At 40.3% G+C, this 27,200-nt stretch overlaps 1 protein-coding gene across 2 annotated transcripts in view; it reads right to left on the bottom strand.

Moving 5' to 3' along the window:
- MYO1D (myosin ID) overlaps positions 1 to 27,200 on the bottom strand; it is a 350,569-nt gene that overhangs the window by 150,889 nt on the left and 172,480 nt on the right. For both annotated transcript variants that reach the window (XM_059907002.1, XM_059907003.1), the window contains exons 17-19: positions 8,459 to 8,682; positions 4,733 to 4,877; positions 3,766 to 3,870 (exon numbers count right to left, since the gene is read on the bottom strand). In XM_059907002.1, coding sequence (XP_059762985.1) covers positions 3,766 to 3,870; positions 4,733 to 4,877; positions 8,459 to 8,682 — 474 coding nt within the window. The remainder of the gene's footprint in view (positions 1 to 3,765; positions 3,871 to 4,732; positions 4,878 to 8,458; positions 8,683 to 27,200) is intronic.

Below are 27,200 nucleotides of genomic sequence, written 5' to 3'. Positions count from 1 at the left end.
GATCCCACATGCCGCGGAGCAACTAGGCCCGTGAGCCACAACTGCTGAGCCTGCGCATCTGGAGCCTGTGCTCCCAACAAGAGAGGCCACGATAGTGAGAGGCCCGCGCACCGCGATGAAGAGTGGCCCCTGCTTGCCGCAACTAGAGAAAGCCCTTGCACAGAAACGAAGACCCAACACAGCCAAAAAAAAATAAATGAAAATTAAAAAAAAAAAAAAAGTTTTAAAGTTGGTGCTCCACTGTCTTCTCACTTGCATTGTTTCTGACAAAAAATCTGATGCATCCTCACCTCTTTCCTCTGTCTCTTTTCTCTTTATCACTGGTTTTAAGCAGTTTTTTGTCATGTTGTGCCTTGGTATAGTTTTCTTCATGTTTTTTTGTGTTTGATGTCTGTTGATGAATTTACAGTTTTCATCAAATTTGGAAAAATTTCAGCCATTATTTTTTCAAATATTAAAAAATTTTCCCTCCTCCTCTCTCTTACAGAGACTCCACATGCACTTATATTAGGCCACCTGAAGTTGGCTCATGGCATCCTAATATTCTGTTCTTTCGGGGAAGCATCTCCCCCCGCCCCCCCACCCCGTGTATTTCATTCTGCAGTGGAAGCACGGAGTCATTTTTCTTTTTTTTAATTTATTTATTTTATTTATTTATTTTTGGTCTTGGTTGCCGCGCGCGGGCTTTCTCTAGTTGCAGTGAGCGGGGGCTACTCTTCGCCGCGGTGCACGGGCTTCTCATTGCGGTGGCCTCTCCTGTTGCGGAGCAAGGGGCTCTAGGCACGTGGGCTTCAGTAGTTGTGGCTTGCGGGCTCTAGAGCGCAGGCTCAGTATTTGTGGCACACAGGTTCAGTTGCTCCGCGGCATGTAGGATCCTCCTGCACCAGGGCTCGAACCCATGTCCCCTGCATTGGCAGGTGGATTCTTAATAACTGTACCACCAGGGAAGCCCGAAGCATGGAGTCTTAACCACTGGACCGCCAGGGAAGTCCATGTATTTCATTCTGGGTAGTTTTATTGCTATATCTTCAAGTTTACTCTTCTTCTGCATATGTCTAAACTGTTAATTCCATCAAGTGTATTTTTTTAAAACCTCAGACACTATATTTTTCATTTATATTAATAAAATATACATATTTTATTAAAACAATTGTTTTAATGACCTTGTCTGTTAATTCTATAATCTGTGTCAGTTCTGGATCAGTTTGATTGATTTTTCTTCTCATTTTAGGTTATAGTTTCCTGCTGTTTTGTATGCCTGGTAATTTTTGATTGGCGATGCCATGCACTCTGAATTTTATCTTCTGAGTGCTGGATATTACGTATTCCTGTAAATATTTGAGGGCTTTGTTCTGGGACACTGTTAGATTACTTGGTTCTTCTGGTGATTTGTTGGGTGGGATTAGGGCAGTGTTTAGTCAGGGCTAATTATACCCCACCACTGAGGCCAAGATTCTTGTTAGGATTCTACCCAATGTCCCATGAATCATGAGGTTTTTCCAATCTGGCTGCAGAGACAGGCACTACTTGCAACCCTGTGTGAGCACTGGGTATTGTTACCTCTAATTCTTTGGGTGGTTCTTTCCCAAGCCTTGGGTGGTTTCCTCACATGCATGTGCTGAACTACTCGGCTGAATACCTGAAGTGGACCCTCTGAAGATCTCTGGAGTTCTCTCTGTGCACTCTCTCTGCTCCGGTACTCTGCGCTGCAAACTCTAGCTGTCTTAGTATCTCCCAGCTCGCAGCTCTGCCTTGGCTGCCCCCTGCTCACGCCACAGACCAGAACTCTCTCCAGGAAGTAAACTGGCTAATTGTAGGGCTCATCACTTCATTTGTTTCTCATCCTTTGGGGATCACTGCCTTTCCTTGCTGGACGTGCACTGTATTTTTTTTTTTTAAATTGAAGTATAGCTCATTTACAATGTTGTGTTAATTTCTGCTGTACAGCAAAGTGACTCAGTTATACACATATAAACATTCTTTTTTATATCCTTTTCCACTGTGGTTTATCCCAGGATACTGCATATAGTTCCCTGTGCTATACAGTAGGACCTTGTTGTTTATCCATTCTACACATAATAGTTTGCATCTACTAACCCCAAACTCCCAGTCCCTCCCTCCCGCATGTGCACTGTCTTGAAAACCACAGTTACACATATTTTGTCCTTTTGCTTTTTTAACCTTTATCCTTTCATTCATTTTAGTAGATACACTGTATTCTATTGTGTACATACATGATTATTTATTAATCCAATCACATACTGATGCATACTTATGTTTTTTCACCCAGTTTTTTGACTGCTACAATGTATGAAACTGTTCATATATCTATCTTTGGATATATGTGTAAATATATTGCAGGATAAATCCTGAGTTATGGAATTCCTAGATAAAGTGGTCTGTGTATTTTATTTTATTTATTTTTTTAAATTTATTTATTTATTTATTTATGGCTGCATTGGGTCTTCATTGCTGCGCGTGGGTTTTCTCTAGTTGCAGCGAGTGGGGGCTACTCTTCATGCTCTTCGTTGTGGTATGCGGGCTTCTCTGCAGTGGCTTCTCTTGCTGCGGACCTTGGGCTCTAGGCGTGCAGGCTTCAGTAGTTGTGGCTCACAGGCTTAGCTGCTCCGTGGCATGTGGGATATTCCCGGACCAGGGCTCGAACCCACGTCCCTTGCATTGGCAGGCGGATTCTTAACCACTGTGCCACCAGGGAAGTCCTGGTCTGTGTTATTTATTGTCCATTCAAAAGGACTGTATCTTATACTCCTACCAATAGCATTTCCCCAAACCCTTGAGAATACTGGTTGTTATCAACATTTTAAAGTTTGCTAAATTTATAGTTGAAAAATAATATTTCACTATTTTGATCTGAATAATACTGCAATTATGCACTTTTTGAAGATGTGATACAAAACACCTCCAAAATCACCTAAATCTGGACCTTTGTTATAAGTAATTCTTTGATAATTTTCTTAATTCTTCCTTTGGAATATTGGCATATTTATGTCAATATCATTTCTGGGGTCAGTCTAGGCAATATTTTTCTTAAATTCACCCATTTCATTGGTATTTTAAAATTTATTTGCATAATTTTTCAAAATGCTCTTTTACAATTATCTCAATTTTCCCTCTATTTTTTGAAAACAAGTGTTTTAAGGTTTTAAACACCAACTATATCCCTTTCCTTCCACTTTCCAGCTTCCATATTTCCCCTTGCTCAACTGCTCTCATTCCCAGGTAAAAAACAGTCCTCATGTGTCCTGCTTCAGATACGCAAATATAGTCATAGCACATAATTCCCCTCCACCCCACTTCCAAGTCTCACTATGTCCTTCTCCCTTTTCCAAATTACGTTTTCTCCCCGTTCCCTGTTTTTTAAAAAAATCATAATAAAACATGTATAAAAAGTACTGAATGACCGTTAAATACAAGCCAGACCAGTATGCTATAGACAAAGTGCTATGAAAGATACATGCAATAAAACACAAATCCCTGACCTCAGGGAGATTCCCCTTCTCCTGTCTTAAAAAGAAATGGCTACCAAAAATATTCACTTCCCTAATTAGTCTTTATAGCCTAACCCCAAACTTGTAGTCACTTCAGCCATTCCATCAATGCCTCACTATATATATACAGGTAGAGCTCACTGATGATGAAGCCAGTTATGTACCTATTGTTCTGTTTTACTGTGGTCATAGCTAAGTCAGTTTCACCTGAATCAGACTTTTCTTTCCAAGGAGGTCTGTTTCAAGCTTGCCTTACCTTACGGACATGACAGGAAAAGAGGACGTTCATGTATTTGTCCTTCCGTTTCAGTTCGTTCGCAACGGGGACGAATGTGCCTGAGGTCTGAGGTGTATCTGGCTTCTGAAAGATCAAAGAAACACGATAAAATGAGTATGCTTAACATTTTGTTTTTTTTAAATTTATTTATTTTTGGCTGCGTGGAGTCTTTGTTGCCGCGTTCGGGCTTTTCTCTAGTTGTGGCGAGTGGGGGCTACTCTTCGTTGCAGTGCACAGGCTTCTCATTGAGGTGGCTTCTCTTGTTGCGGAGCACGGGCTCTAGGCGTGCGGGCTCAGTAGTTGTGGCTCGCGGGCTCTAGAGCGCAGGTTCAGTAGTTGTGGCGCACGGGCTTAGCTGCTCTGCGGCATGTGGGATCTTCCCAGACCAGGGATTGAACCCGTGTCCCCTGCATTGGCAGGCAGATTCTTAACCACTGCGCCACCAGGGAAGCCCTGCTTAACATTTTAGATGAGAAGGCAGTCTTTTACTGCTTTATAACTCTACTCACATAACTTCACACATGTACTTTTTACCTCCCCATCCCAGATGATAAGCTACTAAAGGGTTATTATAACACCAATGGTCCTAGAATATTTTAAAAATAAGGAATGGGAGAGAGGATGAAATCCAGCTTCGGAGATAATTGATACAAAGGTGGTAATTAAAAATAGTTGCTCACTTATGCAAGGGAAGGTTTAAATGATCAAAGCCAGATTACTGAATGTACGTAATTCATATGGATACAAGACAGAGAACTCTCTTTAAAGTGAGGGAAACATCAAATATCGTACACTGAGAAGCAATAAAGTCTTTTAGTTTAGTATCTCTCATAGAAATTTAGTTTCTGAAGGTGTCTTAGTCTTTCTACAAACACTTGGAGAAAAATCCTTCTCTTTCTCTGTTAGGGGAGCAGGAGTGGATTCCACTTTGTCCTCCTGGACTTACCGAAGCAAGATAGTTGCCCTCCCAGGCCCTCTGGAGCCCAAGGTCAGCCCTTTGGCCCTTCAACATTTCTACAGCTGCAGCCTTTGCCCTAACCTGGGGCAGGTCTGAAGCAGGTATGGTCTTGATGAGCTGGGATGCTCTCCATCTATAAGTAAACAAGCAAAATGTATGAGACTTTAGAAATCACATCCCATTCATTCTCAAAAATAACTGAAGCAGCCATTAAATAGAATTAAATTACTTGCGTGCTACCCTAAAAAAAGTAAAATGCCTCCAAAATATACACAGAACATGTTAAAATACACATAGTTTTATGTGGACAGAGATTTTTGGTAAAACTTCCTTTGCTGTTTGCGTGTTTTGGAAGCAACCAGAATCTAGTGATATGTGGACTCTCTTATATCTATAGTTAGGGTGTAGGAACTTCGGATTCATCACTCATTCATTGAACAAATGTTTTCTAGGCACGTACTAAACTCCAGATGCTGTTCTAGGGAGTGGAAGCACAGCAGTAAACAAACAGATGAAGGTCCTTTCTGCTAGGTGCTGATAGTCTAGAGAGCAGACAGACAAGGTACAAACCAATGCTTAAGTACACAGGATGGATGATGTGATTAGTGCTATGGAAGAAAATAAGGCAAGGAAAGGGGGACAGGAGTGCCGCAGAGGGAAGGACCAGGGAGCAGGTGTTAGTCACAGAGGGTGGTCTGGGAGGCACCCCTGATGAGGATATGTGAGCAGGAAGTGGAGGAGCCAGCTGTATGGATACTTGTTCCAGGAAGAGAAAACAGTGAGTGCAAAGGCTCTGAAGTGTGAGCTGGTTTGGTGTGTGAGAGGACAAGCAAGGAGTCCTGTGAGCTGGAGCAGGGGCCTGGGGGAGGGGAACAGGAGGGGGTGTCAGAGGGAGAGCCGGGGCCAGGATCCACAGAGCCAAGGGGGCCCTGTGCCTGGTCAGCCTCTCCCCTCTTCACTGCCCACAGTGGCCCAGGACAGGGTCCACAGCTGACTGACTCCAGAGACCCATGGCAAACAGAAGCACACACTTCTCATCCTGATCAAGCAAACTGCCATCTTTAAACACGTGTAGCCGACAACAGCTGCCGCCGGAAACGTGAGCAGCCTTTTGACCACATGAAGAAGCTGGGCGTGAGGAAGGCTCCCAGCCTTCCCGGGATGAGAAAGAGTTACTAGGAGGAGTGGGAGCGAGCTTAAGTACGATTAGACACACACGGAGATGTTAGAGGAAAACAAGACCCCACAATCACAGCAAAATCCTTTAACACACTTCTCTCAGGATTCCACAGATCAAAAATGCAAGAATAAATTAAATATGATACAGTGACTAGACCAGGGGTTGGTAAACTACAGCCTGTGCCAAACACGGCCCATACAGCTAAGAATAGTTTTTACGTGTTTAACCAAACAAGATAAAATATGTGACAAAGACCATATGGAGCCCACAAAGCCTAAAATATTTACTATCTGGCCCTTTACAGAAAAAGTGTGCCTTTGAACTAGATTAACACAGCTGGCAAGATTCATTCAATGTGTGTGTGTGTGTGTGTGTGTACAGTCAAGACACAGAGCAGATGTATTATTTTCAAAATGCTCATTGACTATAAGCCCTAAGAAGGCTGGGACAGTATTTCACATCCTTCTTGTTTGTCACTGTATCCCTAGAACCTAGGTCAGTGTCTGTGACACAGCAGGTGTTGAGTAAATACTTGCTGAATGAATAAACTGAATTTTACAAAAAATAATCAATTCTAGGCCATACATAAAACCTCCAAGTCTAAAAAAGAAGACTGTACAGGCTATAGTGCGACATCATCGAAATCAATAATTCTTTGCAGCCATTAAAAATATGACATAGATCTTTACTTATTGTGATGGACAGGTCTCCAAGACTTATTTTTAAGTAAAGTCATATAACCATACATATATTCCTCCTTGTGGAAAAAAGAGAGGGGAAAAAACCCAAATGCATACACACTCACAGTATAAGCACACATTTCCATAGTACTTATTATGTGTCAGGCACTATCTGAAATGCTTTATACATATTTACTCATAATCCTTTCAACAACCCTACGAGCAGGTGCTATGACTATGGCCCTTTTACAGATAAGAAAACTGAGGCACAGAGAGGTTAACTCATTTGCCCAAGGTTACACAGCTAGTCAGTGGCAGAGCTAGAATATGAACCCAGGCTCCAGGGTGTGTGTTCTTAACCACTGTATCATGCTTCTCTTATGTGTGTATGTGTTTGTAAGTGCACAGACAAAGATTTAGAAGGATACAAACTAATTGTTAATGAGTGGTTATCTAAGGGGAAAGAAAGAAAATGGGGAGAGACAAGAGGAGGTGTGGAGGATTTCAACTTTATATCCTGCAAATTTTTATATTATGTCACTTTATTTACTTAAAAAAATTCTTTTTGGTCGCACCGCATAGCATGTGGAATCTTAGCTCCCCAAGCAGGATCGAACCCATGCCCCTGCAGTGGGAGCACAGAGTCTTAACCACTGGACCTCCAGGGAAGTCCCTATGTCACTTCAAAAAAAATGAGCATTTATTCATGTATCATGTAATCACTTTTTAGATTATGTCAAATATGCAGGTGACATGATACAATTCATGAAAAAAAATTTATCTGTGCAGTAAAAAGGCTGCCAAGATTTACAGCTAACATTTATAGTACTGTATGGGAGAATGGAGGGCTGGGGTGCTTTTGCTTTCAATAATGCTCTACTGTTTTATTTTTTTCTTTTTATGAGCAATCATTTTTTTAAAAGCAAATGAGATACGTATTAAAGAGTTTTCCTTGCATGCATTTTCTTTCTTTTGATATCTGCCATTCAGTACATTGATTTACATTCAATACATCAATTACATCAATACGTTAATTAGTTCATGGTGTTCTTGGTGGAATACCATAATGCCAAAGGACCACATTTGAGAACCATCAGCTTAGTTTATGTGACTAGATGGCTGTGTCTAAGACATAGCTAAACATATCTGGTGCATGCTGTCAACAAACAAGCTCAAAAAGCGAGGAGAAAGGAGCTACGAATAACTACAAAGTCAGATTCAGGGCAGTTTATTAAAAAAATGAAGATTAGCTGGAAAGGTATCAAATGTTACATGGGCGTTAATTAATTTATTTACTTATTTGTTTAAAAAAATAGCTTGCTCTGTAACAGTGTTTTCTGCCTTTTACTTTAAAATCACCTGGAAAACTTTAAAAAGGACCTCCGCTTGGGCTCCACTCCCCAGCACCATTAAACAGGACTTTCTGGAGGTGGGACTTGGGCATCTGTGTGTTTTATAAACTCCTTGTGAATGTCAGGTGCGGGATAGAGAACCCCTGCTCTCAAAGGATGAACAGACTTCCTAGTGTGAGTGACGTGTGGTGATTTTAATAAAGTTATCTTTTTGCTAATAAAAGAAAGGAGAGACATCATGCCACTAGCTTATCTTAAACTTGGCTTGATTCAGGCCTTGTGGCATACTGCTGTCTACTGCTAATGGAAAAATAAATGGACAGTTCTATTATTTGGAGGGGTAGGCAAATGCCCTTTGAAAGTGAAATCTATGAAGGTGGAGACACAAGGTAAAAGCAACGTCATGTAGCAAATGGTGGAGCTAATGTCACGGTCTCAGATCTGTAAATTTATACAGTACGTGTACTGCCACAAATGGATGCAGCACATACCAAGTCCTTACCTATTAAAAATAGCCTGTAGGGCTTCCTCGAAACGGTAGAGCACTCTGGGAGGGGCTGGCCACTTCACGTGCTTGCCGTGGTCCCTCATGGTCTTGATGCCGTGGAAGCGTCTGGACACCTCGTGGATGTATGACTTCACTTTGTAGCGACGGTAGTATCTGATAATTGTCAGAGCTGCCTTGGTCCTCTTGTACCGCATACGGGCCAGGGTGCCCCGCCACACCTTCGCAATAGAGGAAAAAAAAAAAGGAAAATGTTGCTGGTTGGCTGAGTAGTAGATCACGTTGAAATCACAGAAGCTCCTTTACTTAGAAGCTCAACCTGGCAATTTGTATGCGTCACAAAATCAGCCAGAGCATGTCAATTCTGCCTGCCACCAACAGATGGCACTAGGAGTCACGTCCCTCATTTTGATTCAGTGTCTAGCTGTTCGTTATCTCCAAAGGAGGCGTGTGCGGATTCTGAAGCAGAGCCCTGTTCTAACTTTACGGTTGTGTAAAGAAGAAAGCCAAAATACCATTATCTTTGGATAAATATTTTAAGAATGTTGAAAGGAAGCAAGATGAGTCAGAACACAAAGCCATCAGCATCCATAATTCTCTTATGAAACCTAGCTTTGCATAGATTATACACATTGGCCACTAGTGTAATGTCACGTTGGATGTATGAACTGATTTATACACAGTCTGTGCAGCCCCCCTCCCCAGGTAAACTCCCAAGAATTTAGATGTATTCCTGGAGAAAGGGTAAAAAACAAATTACTAATATGAATCTGTTAAATTTTTTCAGTGATCAGAAATCAATCAGACATTACGTAAACGTCTCAGTGCCTGCTTTATCCAAACATGGTGAAGTCACAGATACTTATATTTTTTTCAGGACCCCATACTTCTCAATCTCTCAAGTAAAAAGAAATTTGGTGTAATCTTCATTATTGGCTCTTCACCTACATACGCTTTCTACCACCAAACGTATTCTTTCTTCCACGGTATTTCCAGTATAAATCCCTTTCTTTCCCTTTCTGCTACTACAGTCCCAAGACCCCAAACTTCCTCATTGTTTTCTTGGATAAACTCCTCGTACACATCGGGATCACGCTCCAGGTGATACTCACTGCTGCTACTTAAATGACTGTCCCAATTCTTAGGTTGATGGTACTACTTCCCTCCCTGTCTCTGGCCTCTCAGGACCAAGATATTCAACCTCCAGTTCAAAGCCCACAGTATGGGTTCTCCAGGATCACTCAGGGTTCTTTTATTTCTTCTTAGATCCCCATCTGTGCCCACCACTTTCTCTCAGAAAAACTGGTATGATACGTCTTTTATTCAGCCATTTTAGGTTGGTCTTCACGAAGGCTCCTCAACAGGTACCATGTGCTTGCAAAGCCCTCCCTTTCCAGCCTGCTGTACAAATATGAGGAGGTCATCCACGGACCCCAAAGAGGAACTAATGGGTCAAGAAAAACCATGATATGTGAGGGAAACACGACATAGGAGCAATTTCGGATGACCTGGAGCTCACGTATAAACAGAATATATAAAGACAAAGAGGCAGTGAAAAGTCACTCGTTGCTGCGTGTGGCATCAGCACAGTAACTTGTTCTAGTCAAGATGCCTCGCTTCTTGTGGACGAATCTATCACGCACATGGCTTTGTCAGGCCTTCACCCAAGTGCTAAAATAAAGGTCCCTTCTTTAGTATCTTGAAAAACCAAAAGAGTACAATTAGAGGGTAGAAATCTGGAATTCAATTTTTTAAAGAAAACACATTTTTAAAGTTTCATACTGTTTGTTGCTTTTTTTTTTTTTTTTTAAGAGGAAGGAAATTAAGACCCCCCTGGAGCCACATCTATATAGGAAATCAATCTTATAATTTTCAAAAAGTGTTTTATAAAGATTTTTTATTAAAATGTTTTTGGTTAGACTCTAGTATAATCTGAAAAAAAATGTATAAGTAGGTGCTTTTTAAGGGGTAGTTTTTTTTTTTTTGGGCAACCTTTTAGATTTCATCTGTGTCCTTAGTTTATTTAGGTTTTGTGTAGTTGAAAAATCAGATAGCACAAAAATGCTATAAAAAAGACAGCAGCCCTTCCCCTTGCCCACCTAAGCCCACCTCCCCATCTCACAGTGTCATTTCATGCCAACTATTTTAACTGTTTCTTCTCGTGACAGTTAAATACACATATAATTTATTTATATGTATACACATACATATACACAGTATACACATATGCTGTATAATACATATATACTGTTATTTCTTGGTGGATCCTTTGAGACCCTATCCAAATTACAGAAATTGGTGATTTAGCTCTCCTACCATCACTATTACCTCTCCTTTATAATCCCAATAATAATTACATCAAAAATTTAAAGTCCATAGTGTTTACATTATTACATCTGTTATATTAACTATATTATTTGGGAGAAAGGAATTTTGTAAGCCTGCAGTAATATCATCAACTTTATCAGAAGTCCCTTCGGCTTTATTTATTTTTCTAACATCAGAGAAAAAGTGGCAGTGAAAACTACGGAGGCAAATGATTTCTATGCAAAAAAATGATTCATGTATTTTCCCTTATAATGCCTTATAAACGGATATGCTCCCCAGGACTTTGTGTGGGAGAAGGGCTGTGGTTGATCGTCTCATGAAGGGTCTGAAGGTTGGAACTTAAGGTATGAGACAGATCTTCCCGTTTCCCTCTTTGTTTAAAGAGCTTAAACTGTGGGGTTTTTCAAGTCATACAAAGATTACCTCCAGAGAGGACTTAGCCTGATGATAGAGCGTCTAAAGGGGGAAAATTAAATGTTATATTCAATAAGCAAATGCTTAATGCTCATTTGATTATGCCTAGAGAGGTTCAGCAAAAAACCAGGGAGCCAGAGGGGCCCTCATTCAACAATATGAACACTAAAAGTGGAACCAACCAGACCTTACGTGCTTTAGGATCTGATGCAAGAGAGTGGGGGCTGAACCCTGAAGGAGACCTGATGGGATCTGGGAGAGGAAGTTATCAGAAGGTACAAGGCAGGGATCAGGCTGACGGAGAGGGCAAGCAAGTCATTTCTTAGGTGGAACCGAGGATAGAGGCGAACAGAGCGGGTGAATTGGAGGACACACTGAGGTATAAAAAGAGAACGTTAGGGCCACAGGTCACACATCCCTGCTACTGAATTTTAGACACAATTCCTCTCTTCGGTACCTTGACCCCCTACAGTTAATTTTCAACACAGCAGCTGAGTGATCCTTTTTTTCTTTTTAAATTAATTAATTTATTTATTTTGGCTGTGTTGGGTCTCATTGCTGCACACGGGCTTTTTCTAGTTGCAGCAAGAGTGGGCTTCTCATTGCAGTGGCTTCTCTTGTTGCGGGGCACAGGCTCTAGGCGTGAGGGCTTCAGCAGTTGTGGCGCACGGGCTTCAGCAGTTGTGGCGCACGGGCTCAGTAGTTGTGGCTTGCGGGCTCTAGAGCGCAGGCTCAGTAGTTGTGGCGCATGGGCTTAGTTGCTCCACGGAATATGGGATCCTCCTGGACCAGGGCTCGAACCCGTGTCCCCTGCATTGGCAGGCGGACTCTTAACCACTGCGCCACCAGGGAAGTCCCCTGAGTGATCCTTTTAAGACCAAAGTCAGATCGTGTCACTTCTCTGCTTAAAACTCTGCCGCGGTGCTCCAGCTCCCGCAGAGTGAAAGCCAAAGAAAGTCCCTCCCCTGGCCCACAAGCGCCACATGAGTTGGTACTGTCACCGGCCAGCTCCTTCCACTGTCCTCTCCTGGCTCACTCCAGCCACACTGGGCCCTGCTCTACCCTGCACAGGCCTCCTGTCTCAGGGCCTTTCCTTCTGCCTGGAAGGATCTTCCTCCAGATATCACATGGCTATCTTCCTCACTCTCTAAGTCCTTGCTCAGCTGTCACCTTCCCAATGAGCCCGGCCCTGACCATCTATGGAAAAATTCCCCTTGTCCACCCTCCCCTCCTGGTACTCTCCACTCTCTGTACCATGCTCTATTTTCTTCTCTTGCTGCTGGCACTTAACACTCTATAACACCTGTAATTTACATATGATTGTATTGTTTATGCTCTCCCTCTACTGGAATTTAAGCTCTACTAGGCCAGGGATCTTTGCTTCTTTTGCTCACTGATGAATCTCCACTGCCTGGAACAGTGCCAAGGACATAGTAGCCACTCAATAGTATTTGTTGGGTCGTATGGCATATGCCCTGAGAAAACCGTAATTCAAAAAGAGTCATGTACCACAATGTTCATTGCAGCTCTATTTACAATAGCCAGGACATGGAAGCAACCTAAGTGTCCATCGACAGATGAATGGATAAAGAAGATGTGGCACATATATACAATGGAATATTACTCAGCCATAAAAAGAAATGAAAGTGAGTTATTTGTAGTGAGGTGGATGGACCTAGAGTCTGTCATACAGAGTGAAGTAAGTCAGAAAGAGAAAAACAAATACCGTATGCTAACACATATATATGGAATCTAAAAAAAAAAAAAAAAAGGTTCTGAAGAACCTAGGGGCAGGACAGGAATAAAGACGCAGATGTAGAGAATGGACTTGAGGACACGGGGAGGGGGAAGGGTAAGCTGGGACAAAGTGAGAGAGTGGCATGGACATATATACACTACCAAATGTAAAATAGATAGCTAGTGGGAAGCAGCTGCATTGCACAGGGAGATCAGCTCGGTGCTTTGTGTCCACCTAGAGGGGTGGGATAGGGAGGGTGGGAGGGAGATGCAAGAGGGAGGAGATATGGGGATATATGTTTATGTATAGCTGATTCACTTTGTTATACAGCAGAAACTAACACACCATTGTAAAGCAATTATACTCCAATAAAGATGTTTAAAAAAAAAATAGTATTTGTTGAGTGGCTGAATGTTTTCAACTTCATCTTGCAAGCCTGATATTGAATCTTTCATTTTCGCTGTCACGTTTTCCACTTTCAAGAACTCATCTTCGTTCTCCAAATATCCCTTTTAAAAGCATGTTGTTCTTGTTTTACAAAAGCATCCTTCCTCTCAAGCAGATGAATTATGGTTTTACTTTTTATGCTGCTCCCCACATTGCATCTGTTACCTATAAATCCCCTCTTCTCCCATTTGTCTTGGTCTTGGTCTTTTGAGCTAGAGGTCTTGCTTGAATGTCTAGGGATCCTTGGCTGTCCATTCACTGAAAAGTGAAAAGCCACTTGGAAGCTCTGTATGTGTGCTTTGTGGGTGGTGGACTTCACTACAGGGTGACTAGGTGGGGACCAACCATCTCTGGGGGACCCCAGCAATGTCCGTACCTTAAACTGTTTTCTCATTGCTGCCAGAATTCTGAGTGAAGGGGGCTGGAGGAAATCTTTCGTATCTAGATTTTCGCTTAATTTACTTGATTTCAACATGGTGCCTGACCCCTCTCCTCCACTGGTGCATGATGTCCCCAAGCCCAGAGCTTCTCTGGTTCAATTTCTTCAGAGTAAACTTCTTGTCTTCTATCAGAATGAGACTGAGGTAGCTCGTCCAACTTTGTGAGGTTAGGAGAGTTGGATGTATAATTGCTCTCTTTTTAAATTAATTAATTAATTAATTAATTTTTTGCTGCATTGGGTCTTCGCTGCAGTGGGCGGGCTTCTCATTGCGGTGGCTTCTCTTGTTGCGGAGCACGGGCTCTAGGAGTGCGGGCTTCAGTAGTTGTGGCACACGGGCTTAGTTGCTCCGTGGCACGTGGGATCTTCCCAGACCAGGGCTGGAACCCGTGTCCCCTGCATTGGCAGGTGGATTCTTAACCACTGTGCCACCAGGGAAGTCACTATAATTGCTCTTTATACAGAGTTTCAACCATTCTACTCCTCCAGCTCTACCCCTCACCCCTACCTACAGAGGTACCTGGTCCTTCCCATCCTGAATCTTCCTACAGCCCCATGGTTGGGTAACCTGGCTTGCTTGTCTGCAGGCACTTAGATTTCAGCATTCTCCACCAGCCTGGGGGACTAACCACATGTTCACTTACTTCCAAAATTATGATGATGCCTCTTTTCTGCTGTTGTTTCCATTATGGTTCTATTTGTCCTTGTGGGTTTCTCCAATTTTCATCCCCTACTGCTGATTGAGGGGTTTTGAGAGGAGTAGATATAAGCACAGTCTGTCATGTCTAACCAGATGTTTTATAATGCCATCTTAATTCGACCATGTTTTCCTCTTCCTTGGTGGTCAGGCATTTCAAAGCAACATCTGTCAGTCATTAAAGTACAAGATACACTTTGCAAAAGATGTAGGATTCTAGGTAACACTCTGTTAAGAAGTAGGTCAATTACATAGCTTCAGTTTAGCTTCAGAAACAAACACAGGTCAGCTTTCTGTTTTTCTCTAGTTCTCCATGTTTTTGTTTTCTAGTCATTATGGGTGTTGGGTCTTTTCTGCCTGTTGTCAAACAGCTCCCTGTTGCCTTGAATTGGATATTCTCTTAGTTTCTACAACCGAATTCCTTCAAAATTCCAGCTTCCAAGCTTCCGAGGCCCTCCATGCCTAGGGACAACTTTGGGAGAAGCATCTTTCTTCTATTTCTAGCCTTAAGTCCTCCATACAGTCATTTTGGCTGAGTTCTGACAGTATATGGTTGCTAAAGAGTTGTGGTGGAGGAGAATTTATTTAGGTACCAGGCTGAACTCTGAGCAAATTGTAAAACACACAAAATCTATCTTTGGTATCCATATACCCCATCATATTTAGAATACGACACCCATTTTGGAATATTTCATGATTGGTTAACGAAGGAGTCATTTTAAAGGAAGGCCCCTCCTAGGAGTTATTTTAAAGGAAGATTCAAAGACAGAAAAAATTTTCTGAGTTATTCCTCTTCAACCCAAATATCTCTATGAGGGACAAAATGAATAAAGACCTGATGTGCTATTTTTAAAATGCTAGTGCGGTACCCATGTTTTTACCAGAATAGCAGGTTAATATGTACCAAGAAGAAACTAAGACCCAGTGAATATAATCTGTAAGTTCTTAGCATAAATTTTGACACAAAATTCCTTGGTTTTACAGATAAATTAATAGCATTTCAGATGACCCAGGGGAGAAATTAAGAAATAATGAAATATACTAAGTGAAGTATGGCAGACAGAGAAAGACAAATATCATATGATATCACTTATATGTGGAATCTAAAAAAATGATATAAATGAACTTGTATACAAAACAGAAACAGAGTCACAGACTTAGAAAACAAACTTATGGTTACCAAAGGGGAAAGGTGGAGGGGAGGGATAAATTAGGAGTTTGAGATTAACATACACACACTACTATATATAAGACAGATAACCAACAAGGACCTACTGTATAGCACAGGGAAATCTACTCAATATTCTGTAATAACCTATAAGGGAAAAGAATGTGAAAAAGAATAGATACACGTATACGTATAACTGAATCACCTTGCTGTACACCTGAAACTAACACAACATTGTAAATCAACTATACTCTAATATAAAATAAAAATTAAAGAAAGAAATGAAATAACCAGATCTTCAGTCAATAAACAGATGTAAAACCTTCAAATAAAGAGACCCGCACCCCGCCAAAAAAAAAAAAAAAAAAAAAGAGCATGTGTGAGCCTGATCATTATAAATTATCCTGATGAACTTAACTATGTGCGTGTGAGTGTAATTTAGAAATGATCACCCCTGAGCTTTACCTTGGTCTGGCAGACTAACTTGCCAAGTTATTTGACTTGTGACCTTCATTTGGGACTCATACATTTTCTATATGGCCTTCTCCAGATCCATTAGCCTAGAAATTCTTTAGTGCATACAACTGTTGCCTAATATGATGATGCTATAGTCTGACAACCTCCTTGTAACTGTAACTTCAAGAAGCAATTGAACCTCTTAGTCAATTATTGTCAGAAGACTAGCTCAACATTAACTCTGTCAAAACCCAAATTGCAATTAGTTTGAAGATAAACGAAAACAAAATTACTCCAGCTAACAGGTTAAGTAATTCTGATGGGCCTTTCAGGATTCAATCTTGTTCAAAAGTAAACTGCCTGTGGAGCTCTATTGAAGTGGTTGCTTTCTTCTGTTTGGTTAAAAAAAGTTTTTTTCCTTAAGAGTTACAAAGTTGATAATTCATCTTCAAATATCGGTCAGGTCAAGTCTATTTCAGAACTGCTTTTTGACATAGAACCTCAGGGTTTGGGTCAAGTGTTTGGGCATTTCAGTAGATCCAACGAGGCATCTGGGGATGTTTTAAGTTTGTGTGAAGACACCTGCTGCCTTGTCCACCCCCAGATCCACTGTCATCCAAGACAGAGGTGGCTCATCAACCAGTCAGGGGACAGGTTGGGCTTTTATCTTATGTAACAAATGTTCTGACTTTTCTTCCTTTATGTCTAGCATCTAGAACATGCAGAAATCCTTTAAAAAACCCCCCAAAACCCAGTAACCTTTGTTTCAGACGCTTGCAAATGAACTCAATTTTGAATGGTTCCCTAGGTCTCTCAAAAACTCAGATAATAACTGGTATTTGAAAGGACCAGCCAAAGGTGCATCCTAACATTCTTTTCTATAGAGTTTCAAAAGTGAATTCTGGAACATAAGGCCTTTGAAATGCTCCTTGAAAAAAGGGTTCCATTTTCAGTAAGTTCAGGAAGGCTGCATACTGCAATTCCTTTTTGGAGATTCATAATGTACATTAGCATATTAAAAGCTCTAAGAAGTTCTATGTAAGTAAACCTATTTTAACTTTGTTCAACAAAATTTAAAAAACATTTCAATTTTTAAAATTTAAAACCAAAATTTAACTACAGAACCCTTTGTACACAGATTACTCATTCATTTTGAAGGGGATCAATATATGCCATCCCAAAACATGCCATGGTGGCATAAGCATTACTGAGCATTTGTTCATTCTATAAGAATTTCCCAAATTCCTACTGTACGTTTGGTTTCTATTGGGGACACAGAGGAAAACAGGGGACACCTATGATATTCTAGGAAAAACCAAACATGCCTATGAGATAACTGGGAAACAACTACAACTGATCCCCTACAAAGTGAGATCTGGTCAAAGGCCACAACAATGGAAACCTCAATGTAAAGAAGCTTGAATTCCTGTCACAGTGAGGCTCTTTCAAGAAGTCCAGCACTGCGAGAGGGACAGCTCCCTGTCTGGCAGGGAGTTGGGGTAGAGTGGAAAGAATCTTTCCCTGGAGAGGCCAGCATTCCCTGCAGACTACTTTGCAGGCTTCAGGTGCTTCGGCTGTAAAGCAAGGATGTTACACTAGATGATTTATAAGAGCACATACTCATATTCTATCTTAACAGCTACTGATAATGAACAAAAATTTTTAAGTGTTAAAGGTTCTTTCTGATCTAAAGTGCACATGGCATTGACAACCACTATCTTTGATTTTCATCTGATTACTGTTATGACTCCTCAGACTAGGGAGAGAAAACATTATTTCATTATTATGTACTAGGCCTTATGCTAGACACTTGATATACATTAAAAATAGGTTTTTAAAGCACTTATGCTTGACATATATTTGTACGTTACTGCTTTATGTTTCTCTTACTAATAATTCAACATTAAAAAACAGCAGGGAATACATTTGACATAAGTTTCTTGAAGTCATACATTAATATATTTTTTGCTGGCAAACACCTGGCTTTGAGAAACAGTCATTTTTCAGACCTAAAACCCTGCTTCTACAGAGGAATGTGATTCATATTCACAGCTCTTGCTAGGAGCCTGGCTCTGGCTGTAGGCAATGGGTGATGGTGCCAGCAGGGTTTTGTTGAGACCAGCGCTCTTCAATGTATCCCTGTACCCCAAATATGTTATTGGTTCCCAGTGTTCACACCAATGGTGATGTGGGGTGATGATGCTTCCTGGGGGGGGGATTTCAGAATGTTGGGGGAAAGGAAATAATTTGGAAAAGGCCCCTTAGATTACTTGGGTAAACATTAAATATGCTTCCTCTTTTTATTTTTCTGTCTTAGACTGTAATTAATGTAAGGCGAAATGGCAGGATAAGAAAAAGTACACTTACTAAGGACAGATACTTTTTCAACAGTTCAAATTTACACAAGTTCAACATAATATGATTAAAAAACTATGAAGATCATTCCTGGTCATAACTCAATGCCAAAGAGAAAAAAAAGAATACAACTGCGCTGTTGGGTGCATGATTTATCATAATAGTAGGCAACACACTATTATGATCAGAGTATTAAGTAGCTCATGCTGGAAAAATGCTGTGGTGAGACAGACAGAAATGCTACTATTTAGAGAAAAATCTAAACTGAAATGCTAGGTTTTCTCAGTGATGTTGAGGTTTTATACTTGTACACATAGCTGTAACTATATTACTGAAAATCCTATCGGAAACACAACCTTGTACTTACAAATCTGAAAAATCCTACTACCTAATCTATTTCTTTCCCAAGAAATGTTTTATAACATAATATTTGAAGACTGACGTTTCTTAGTTATATGCCAATCAAGTCAGAACAGATTTAAAATGGATGTCAACAGGAATATAATTAATTTTTCAACTAATATAAATATAAATATAATGCGTATATTTTTATCAGTCATTTAAAATTCTTTTTTATAAACGGCATATTTCTATTTTTTAAATCCATTTTCTTTGGATTGTCTTTTATTGATTTGTATGAGCTCTTTATAAATTAAGGGAATCATCTTTTTGTTATTAGCATTTTACATATTTTTTCCAGTAGGCCAATGATCTTTTGGTACTATTTATGGTATACTACCATACAGAAGTTGTCTTTTAAAAAAATTGTGTGCGGTCAAATGTATTCATTTTTCTTTTATGGTTACATACATATTTTACACAAAACTGAGATCACATAATTATCATAAAGTGCTTTGCAATGCTTTTTATTTGATACATCAAGCACATTTTCCCATGTGATCAAATATCCTCCTATAATGTGATTCTGAACGGCCTCACAGTACTCAACCAGATACATGCATATAATTCAGTTAACCAACCTCCTACTGTGTGGTATTTCTGATGTTTTCTGCAATTTAAAATATCATTTTAGGAGTATCATTGTACATATTCTAATTCTAATTCTAGAAATAGAATTGCTGCTGCGACTCATTTACATTTCCAAATGCCACATGCTAAAGTATTCATTTCCAAACTCTACCATGCGAAGAGTTAAAAAGAATTAACTAGATTGATATAGGATAACATATTGTTGCTATGGTTCAATTGCTTTGATTAGGAATATAAAAAATTCACTGGCTATTTGAATTTTTTCTGTTGTGAATTCTCTTTCCATTCCTTGTTTTTGTCCATCACATATTTGTAATTTTACATAATGATTTGTAAGGGCTTTTTATATATGAAATAAGCTAAACTTTTATTACATTTACAAAGGCTCTTTAGCATTTTGCCTTTTAACATCTCCTGGCCATGGTTATTGGTCCTGGCTAATAAAACATGAGAAGACATTTTCTAGGTGTTTCTGAGAAAGAAAATGTCTCACTCTTCAGAGAGAATGTCCAAGTACTTCTAGAAGAGATTTCCTTGAATAACGAAACGTGGCTTCTGTAACTGCTGGCAGCCATCTGGCAACCACAAGGGGGAGCCACACTGAGAAAGAAGATGACCCAAGAGAAGGCTTCCTGATGTATGAAATAAATCCCCGTTATACTCTGTGCCCGTCTGAGTTGAGTTTTCTTTTTACGCTCTCCCCTCCTCCCCTCCCCTCTCCTTCCCTCTCCTCTCCTCCCCTCTATTCCTTTCCCCTTCCCTCCTACTCTCTCTTTCTCCCCTTCTCCCTTCCTTGCAACTGAACACATTGTGATACAATGATATTTTTTGAGAAACAGAAATTTTAAATGTTTATTCAGAGATATTTATCAACCTTTGCCCTTATGATTCTTCTTTTGCTGCTGCTAAACTCAGAAAGGCCCTCCCTACTTTAAAATCAAATATGTGTCTAGGGACTTTATTGGCAGTTCAGTGGTTAAGACTCTGCCTTTCAATGCAGGGGGTGTGGGTTTGATCCCTGGTCGGGGAACACACATGCCTCGGGGTGTGGCCAAAAAATTTAAATAATAAATAAAAATAAATAAATTGCACATCTCTTAGAAAAAAACTTTAAATGTGTGTCTATAAAAAGAATTTGTCTTGTTAAAATGTAAGTTCTATGTGGAGGAGTGGTCTCAATCACAAATAGGAGAGAGCCTTTATTTCACAATCACTTCATGAATGGCAGGAAACTGTGTCTACTCTAGTAGATTATCCATAATTAAAGATGTGTGAAATGCCCACTAAAGCTCTGGATTCTTTGAAATACAAATGAGTTACCAGCTACGGCTGATGAGTATGACAGGAGAAATGTTCTATTTGGATCAAACTTATGTGAGTGGAATGAATCTAAGTCAGATCCTACCTGGTCAGGCATTAAGAAGAGTTAACACTGGAAATCTTTATGAGGATGTCTCCTCTGAAATAGCTGCATAAAAAAATCACTGGGAAATAATCAGGAATATATAATAATCAGGAGATATATATATAGCCACACTCCCACCCACCCACATACATAAAACTACTTGACTGCAAAAGGCGTAAGCTATAGTGAAAGGGTATATTCTATAGATTTTAATATATGTCATATTAAATCAGCATTTTCATACAAAGTCAGCTCAACCATATCTTGGATTTAGAGAATAATCAGACTGCTTTTAGAACGAACATCAGCGTTAGACTTGCCAATAAACAACTCTTTCTGTCTGTGAAATATTTTTGGACCATCAAACTCTACCCTTCTTTTTGGTCTTTTTCACTCATCTCAACTGGCTTGTGATCAATATTTCAGGGAACTCTTCCTTAGCTGCCCTCTAGGTATCCTTCCAGAAAACCTAAACCCAAATTCCAGCTGAAAACTTCACAGACAGAAATTCTGCTGCACTGAGCCTTGAAGAAAGGAATGTGCACCAGTATTTCAAAAAAAAAAAAAAAAAAAAAAAGTGACAGAAGCACAGACGCGGCAGTGATACTGCTGAAAATGCCTTCCAAATGTTCACACCCTCTCTTGCTGCAGAGTTTTTTGCTTATGTAGTTCCCTCTGCTTGCATCTCCTCTCCCTGGACTTCTCCTAGAGTCAGCTCGTTCTCAATTTTTCGGTCTCACTTTAATGTCACCTCCTCAGAGAGGTCTTCCCTGACCAGCCCGTTTCCCTTGTCCTCTGAATGACTGTCCCAATTCAGGCCTTCCTTTCCTTCATGCCTGTTACATAACTTATAATTATTTGTTGACTAAGTTTTTCTGTCGTACTCCTCAATTAGAATGTATGTTGCATGAAGACAAGGACTATTTCTATTATATTCATCCCGGTGTCTCCAAAGAGTGTCTGGCAATAAACACATTTGTTGAATGAATGGATACTTATTGGCTTGAATACACTAAAGATCTTTTCTTACAAGTTTAAAAGAAGACTTACTTATCTGTGAAAAAGGCCCCACGGAATGTTTGACAACCAAGTGACCTTAGGGTTTAAGAGCTCACTTAAGAGAAGCAGACAACCCATCCCGTTACACAGAAGTGCAGCCGAGCCAAGCAAATGATGAAACATCCAAGGAAGTGACACGCGGCAGCTGCCACGCGGTTCTCAAGCCTTAATGGAATTTCAAGATCAGTGGTGACGCTTGATGGTTCTAGAGCAGTCTAGCATGAATGAGCATCTGCTTGGCAAACTGCTGCCAGTTTGCCAGTGAGGAACACAAGGCGTGAAGAAGTCTGGTTTTCAGTGAATGTTTCGTTTACGTTAAAAGAATTTCTTTCACTAAAAACGTAAAAATCTTCATCTTAAATATGGATACTCTAAATTAAGTTCCTAATTCCCTGTTCATCCCAGTTACAGGATTTTTCATGAAAAGTTCCCCCTTTGCCTTTTTACTTTCTTCCTTTTTTTTTTTTTTTTTTTTTGACACAAGTCAACACCTTAGTGTCACTGCTTTTTATCAAGTGACTGAGGAAAATGTGACCTGGTACATCCTTTATTCTGTCCTGGAGCCAAAGAGACTGAGAAAGAGCTCATAGACTCTACTGTGTATTATTCCTTTCTTTCACTGGGCCTGTGAGAATAATCTAATTTCTCTATTACTGGAATGAGAGGAAAGAGGGGGAAAAAACCCCCTAGACTGGGAAATTCTATCCAATTCAAATATACAAATATTGTATACTAGTTCTCAAATTAACAAAAATCAGGTTCCAATGAATGTATAAGGAACCAGCTCTTGGTTAGATCACTTAGATGAACTATCTATTCAGGCTCATAGGTCAAGGATGACTGAGAAGATACTGTAATTAATGTAGCTTTGGCTTTAACTCAGCAGCTGACAGGTATTCTCTAGTTCCCTCCTCTTCTTGCGAGGCTACCCAGCACATATTCTGTTCTGCCAGAGGGGTAGAAAACTCTTGCTTCTTTTTCACATCTCCAAGGAGTTCACCGAGTCACTACATTATGGCAAAAGGAGCTAGGTAGCTCATTCCACGTCTGTGGAGGTTTATCCTCTACATCAAAAATCATGCAACAAGTTTCCGTGATCACCACATTCAGGACTGTATGTGGCCAGGCTAAGACTACAAAACACATAGCTTCTTGACTTAACCTTCAAATAACAACTATAGGAAACTGTCTTATTACTAAATAACTTTGCTTTGAATCCTGGATTTTCTTCCTCTTCCAAATACATATGTTGTTAATGTAGCTTTAAGTTAGCTGTCATCTACAGAAAACCCCATGCTAAGTTGTTATGATAGCAAATATTTATTCCCTTCCTCTTGACCTACGTGGGTCACCCCATTGATGTGACCTGCTTTGGTCAACGAGATACATATGCATGTGACCTGAACAGCTTGAAATGTGCTTGTGTGGTCAGCCTTGCCCTCTTAGGCTTTTGCTGTTAACCATGAGAAGAACATGCCCCTGGGATCCACTGACACCAGAAAAAAATAAGCCACACGTGGAGCCAATCTGTACTCAGCCCACGGCCTGGGATGGGCTCAGCCAAAAATGGCCAAACCTTGGATGCATGAGGAAGAAGTAAATTCTGACTGTTATAGCCACTGTGTTTTAGAGATGTGGTGGGCTGAACAATCCACCCCCCGCCCCCCCCCGCCCCCGAAAAGATTTCTACCTCTTAATCCTTGGAACCGGTAAATGTTACTTCACGTGACAAAAAAAGGACTTTGCAGATGTGATTAGGTTAAGGATCTTGAGATGGGTAGATTATCCTGGATTATCTGTTTGGACCCTAAATGCAATCCCATATATCTATTTGGACCCTAAATGTAATCCCATATATCTATATAAGAGGGAGGTGGTAGGAGATCTGCAGACAGACAAGGGGATGACATATGACTATGGAAGCAGAGACTGCAGCCACAAACCATGGAATTCTGGCAGCTACCAGAAGCTGGAAGAAGCCAGGAATAGATAATCCCCTACAACCACTAGAGGAAGTGTGGCCTTGATGTCACCTTGATTTTGGCCCAGTGAAACTGATTTCAGACTTCTGGCCTCCAGAACTGTGAGAGGATGAATTTCTGTTGTTTCAAGCCACTGAGTTTGTGATCATTTTTATAGTAGTCATAGGAAACCAATACAGGTGGTTTGTGGCATAATTATGCCAATGGTCAACTGATATATACCCAAACCAATAATAATAATATTAATAATATCAATGTTAATAAGAATAGCAAACATATAGTACCTGCCATATGCTAGGCACTGATCAAAGTATGTTGAATATATTAAGTCATTTAATACTCACAACAATACTATAAGGTGTGTACTCTTACTTCCCTTTTACAGATGAGGAAACTGAAGAACAGAGAGGTCCCAAAGTTTCATCTTGTAAGTGTTGGAGCTGGGATTGGAACCCAAGCGCCTTGTGGTTGACTGAAGCCAAGAACTACCTGCTGGTAAGGCAGCAGTAGAGACTAGAAATTACACAGAAATTAGCGATTCTTCAACTCTGGCAGCAGAGTTAAAACTTAAAGGCTTCTTTCCCAGTTAGGAATAACTCTTATGCCTACTAATTACTCCATTTGCTTGGTATGATGAAGGTACCTCATTTAAATGCATATGACTAGCTCTTAAGTATTAATAAACATAACATAGCTAATAGGAATCTTTATAATCCCAGAGCACCTAGTATTGAGTCATGATACTACATTATTGTCAAAATACCACGTGAGCCACTGTGCACAGGGCACCATGCTGGGGCCCCTGGGTGGAGTACAAACAAGCGTAAGGACACTGCTTCCCTCAACAATTTATAATCTGGTTGAGGAGAGAAGACAAAGGTGCAAAATTAATAGATGCTCTACAGACTACAGAAATCTTAGAATTCGGAGGGAATCTTTGAGCTGAAGACCTCTTATAAACCATCAGCTGGGAGGTTCTCTGCCCTGATTCTTCCACAGCACACCTTAGGAAGGACACTCACACGTGCAACACACTTGCAACACACGTGCAAAAACCCTCGGGGGTTGTACCATCCCTGAAATGGGCCTTTCTTGCCCACTCAAGAAAGCAAATATAAATTTTATAGAAATAACCTCGCATCAGCTCCTATTTACAAATTAATTCATTATCTTTGCTAACTTATTATTAGTACCAAGTTACTCATAATACACCTCATACTTGATTGTAACAGATGTGCCCATATCCAAGCCTATCGTTTTACAGATAAAGGAAGTGATGACCTAAAACCTTACACAACCCCCAAACTAACAGCAGGCCCACAGTTCCTACCTCCTGTTGAAGTTACTGCCTCAGAGAGCCACATAAAATCGACAAATGGGTGCTGGTGAAGGAAGTAAAGATGACTTTACTTAGACTAGTCTGGCCAGGAGGGCTTGAGTGAGGGGGTGGAGTCTAATTTGAAGATACAAAAGGCAAGGCAAATGGTTATGTGTAAAGCGCACAGGTGGGAAAGAGATGTATGTGAGAGTGCAGGGAAAAACACGATGACGCTGCATGGTGGCACAGTGAAAGATGCTGGCAGAGCCTGGTCTGAATTTTGTAGGTGATTGAAGGGCTTTTGAACAGAGGAACATCATTAAAACTCAGATGGTGATGCTTTGCAGATGTGGGTCAAGGAGAGAAGCTTGGAAGATGACACAGAAGTGGTCCAGGGACCCCGTACCACAACCATCACCGTGGTTCTGCCGATTTTCATCTGGAACAGCCCTTTACAGTGTACACAGCATGACTTCAATTTAGAAAACTGTGTGTGTAAGAGAGAGTAGGACAAAGACTGTTATGACACCTTCCAAACCATTAATAGTAGTTACCTTTTGGTGGTGAGATGATGGATGATGTTATTTCCTTCTTTAAGTATATTTTTAAATTTCACAATGAATACATATTACTTTATAATAAAAACAATTAAAATTTTAGATGGAAATAATGTGATTACAGCTCTATGTTGTTCCTATTTATAATCCATTTTAAAAATAAATTTATTTATTTATTTATTTATGGCTGTGTTGGGTCTTCGTTGCTGCGCATGGGCTTTCTCTAGTTGCGGCGAGCCGGGGCTACTCTTCATTGCGGTGCGTGGGCTTCTCATTGTGGTGGCTTCTCTTGTTGCGGAGCATGGCCTCTAGGGCACACGGGCTCAGTAGTTCTGGCTTGCGGGCTCTAGAGCTCAGGCTCAGCAGTTGTGGCACACGGGCTTAGCTGCTCTGCGGCATGTGGGATCTTCCCAGACTAGGGCTCGAACCCGTGTCCCCTGCATTGGCAGGCGGATTCTTACCCACTGCGCCACCAGGGAAGCCCTATAATCCATTTAAAGTACAGTAAACTTGTGAATAAAGTACTTGGTCTGTAACCTGCATTTAAATCACGAGTGCTTGATTGTATTTTTAGTTCCCCGAGGATATTTGTCACTGACATATTTTCTATGAGTGTTTGATTTCTTTGGGTGTTTGTATCTACACAAATACAATAAGACCAACTCAGGACAACTGGCTAGTAAACATCTTATTTTGAAATTAAATTTTCTTAAAAATATAGAGTCTCTGGGTAAAGAAGATGTGGTACATATACACAATGGAATACTACACAACCACGAAAAAGAATGAAATTATGTCATTTGCAGCAACATGAATGGATCTAGAGATTATCATACTAAGCGAAGTAAGTCAGAAAGAGAAAGACAAATACCATATGATATCACTTATATGTGGAATCTAAAATATGACACAATTGAACTTATCTACAAAACAGAAACAGACCTGCAGACATAAAGGACAGACCTGTGTTGCCAAGGGGGAGGGGAGTAGGGCAGGGAGAGATTGCGAGTTTGGGGTTAGCAGATACAAACTATTATATATAGAGTGGATAATCAACAAGGTTGTACTGTATAGCACAGGGAACTATATTCAATATGCTGTGATAAACCATAATGGAAAAGAATATGAAAAAGAATATATATATGTATATATATACATATACATATTTAACTGAATCACTTTGCTGTACAGCAGAAACTAACACAACATTGTAATTCAATTATACTTCAATTTAGAAAAAATACAGATTCTCCTTGTAGTACTGAATTTGAATGGAGAGTGATGTTTGGCAACAGTAAGACTTTCTGACAAAAAATACTGAATATAAATAAATAGCCCTAAATTTTCTTTAGTTATAAATAAAGCCCCCCCAAAGGAATGACTCCT

Source organism: Balaenoptera ricei, chromosome 20 (assembly GCF_028023285.1).
Source record: "Balaenoptera ricei isolate mBalRic1 chromosome 20, mBalRic1.hap2, whole genome shotgun sequence".
NCBI lineage: Eukaryota > Metazoa > Chordata > Mammalia > Artiodactyla > Balaenopteridae > Balaenoptera > Balaenoptera ricei.
The sequence above is the reverse complement of the archived record's forward strand: the minus strand, read 5'-3'. Positions and strand labels throughout refer to the sequence as shown.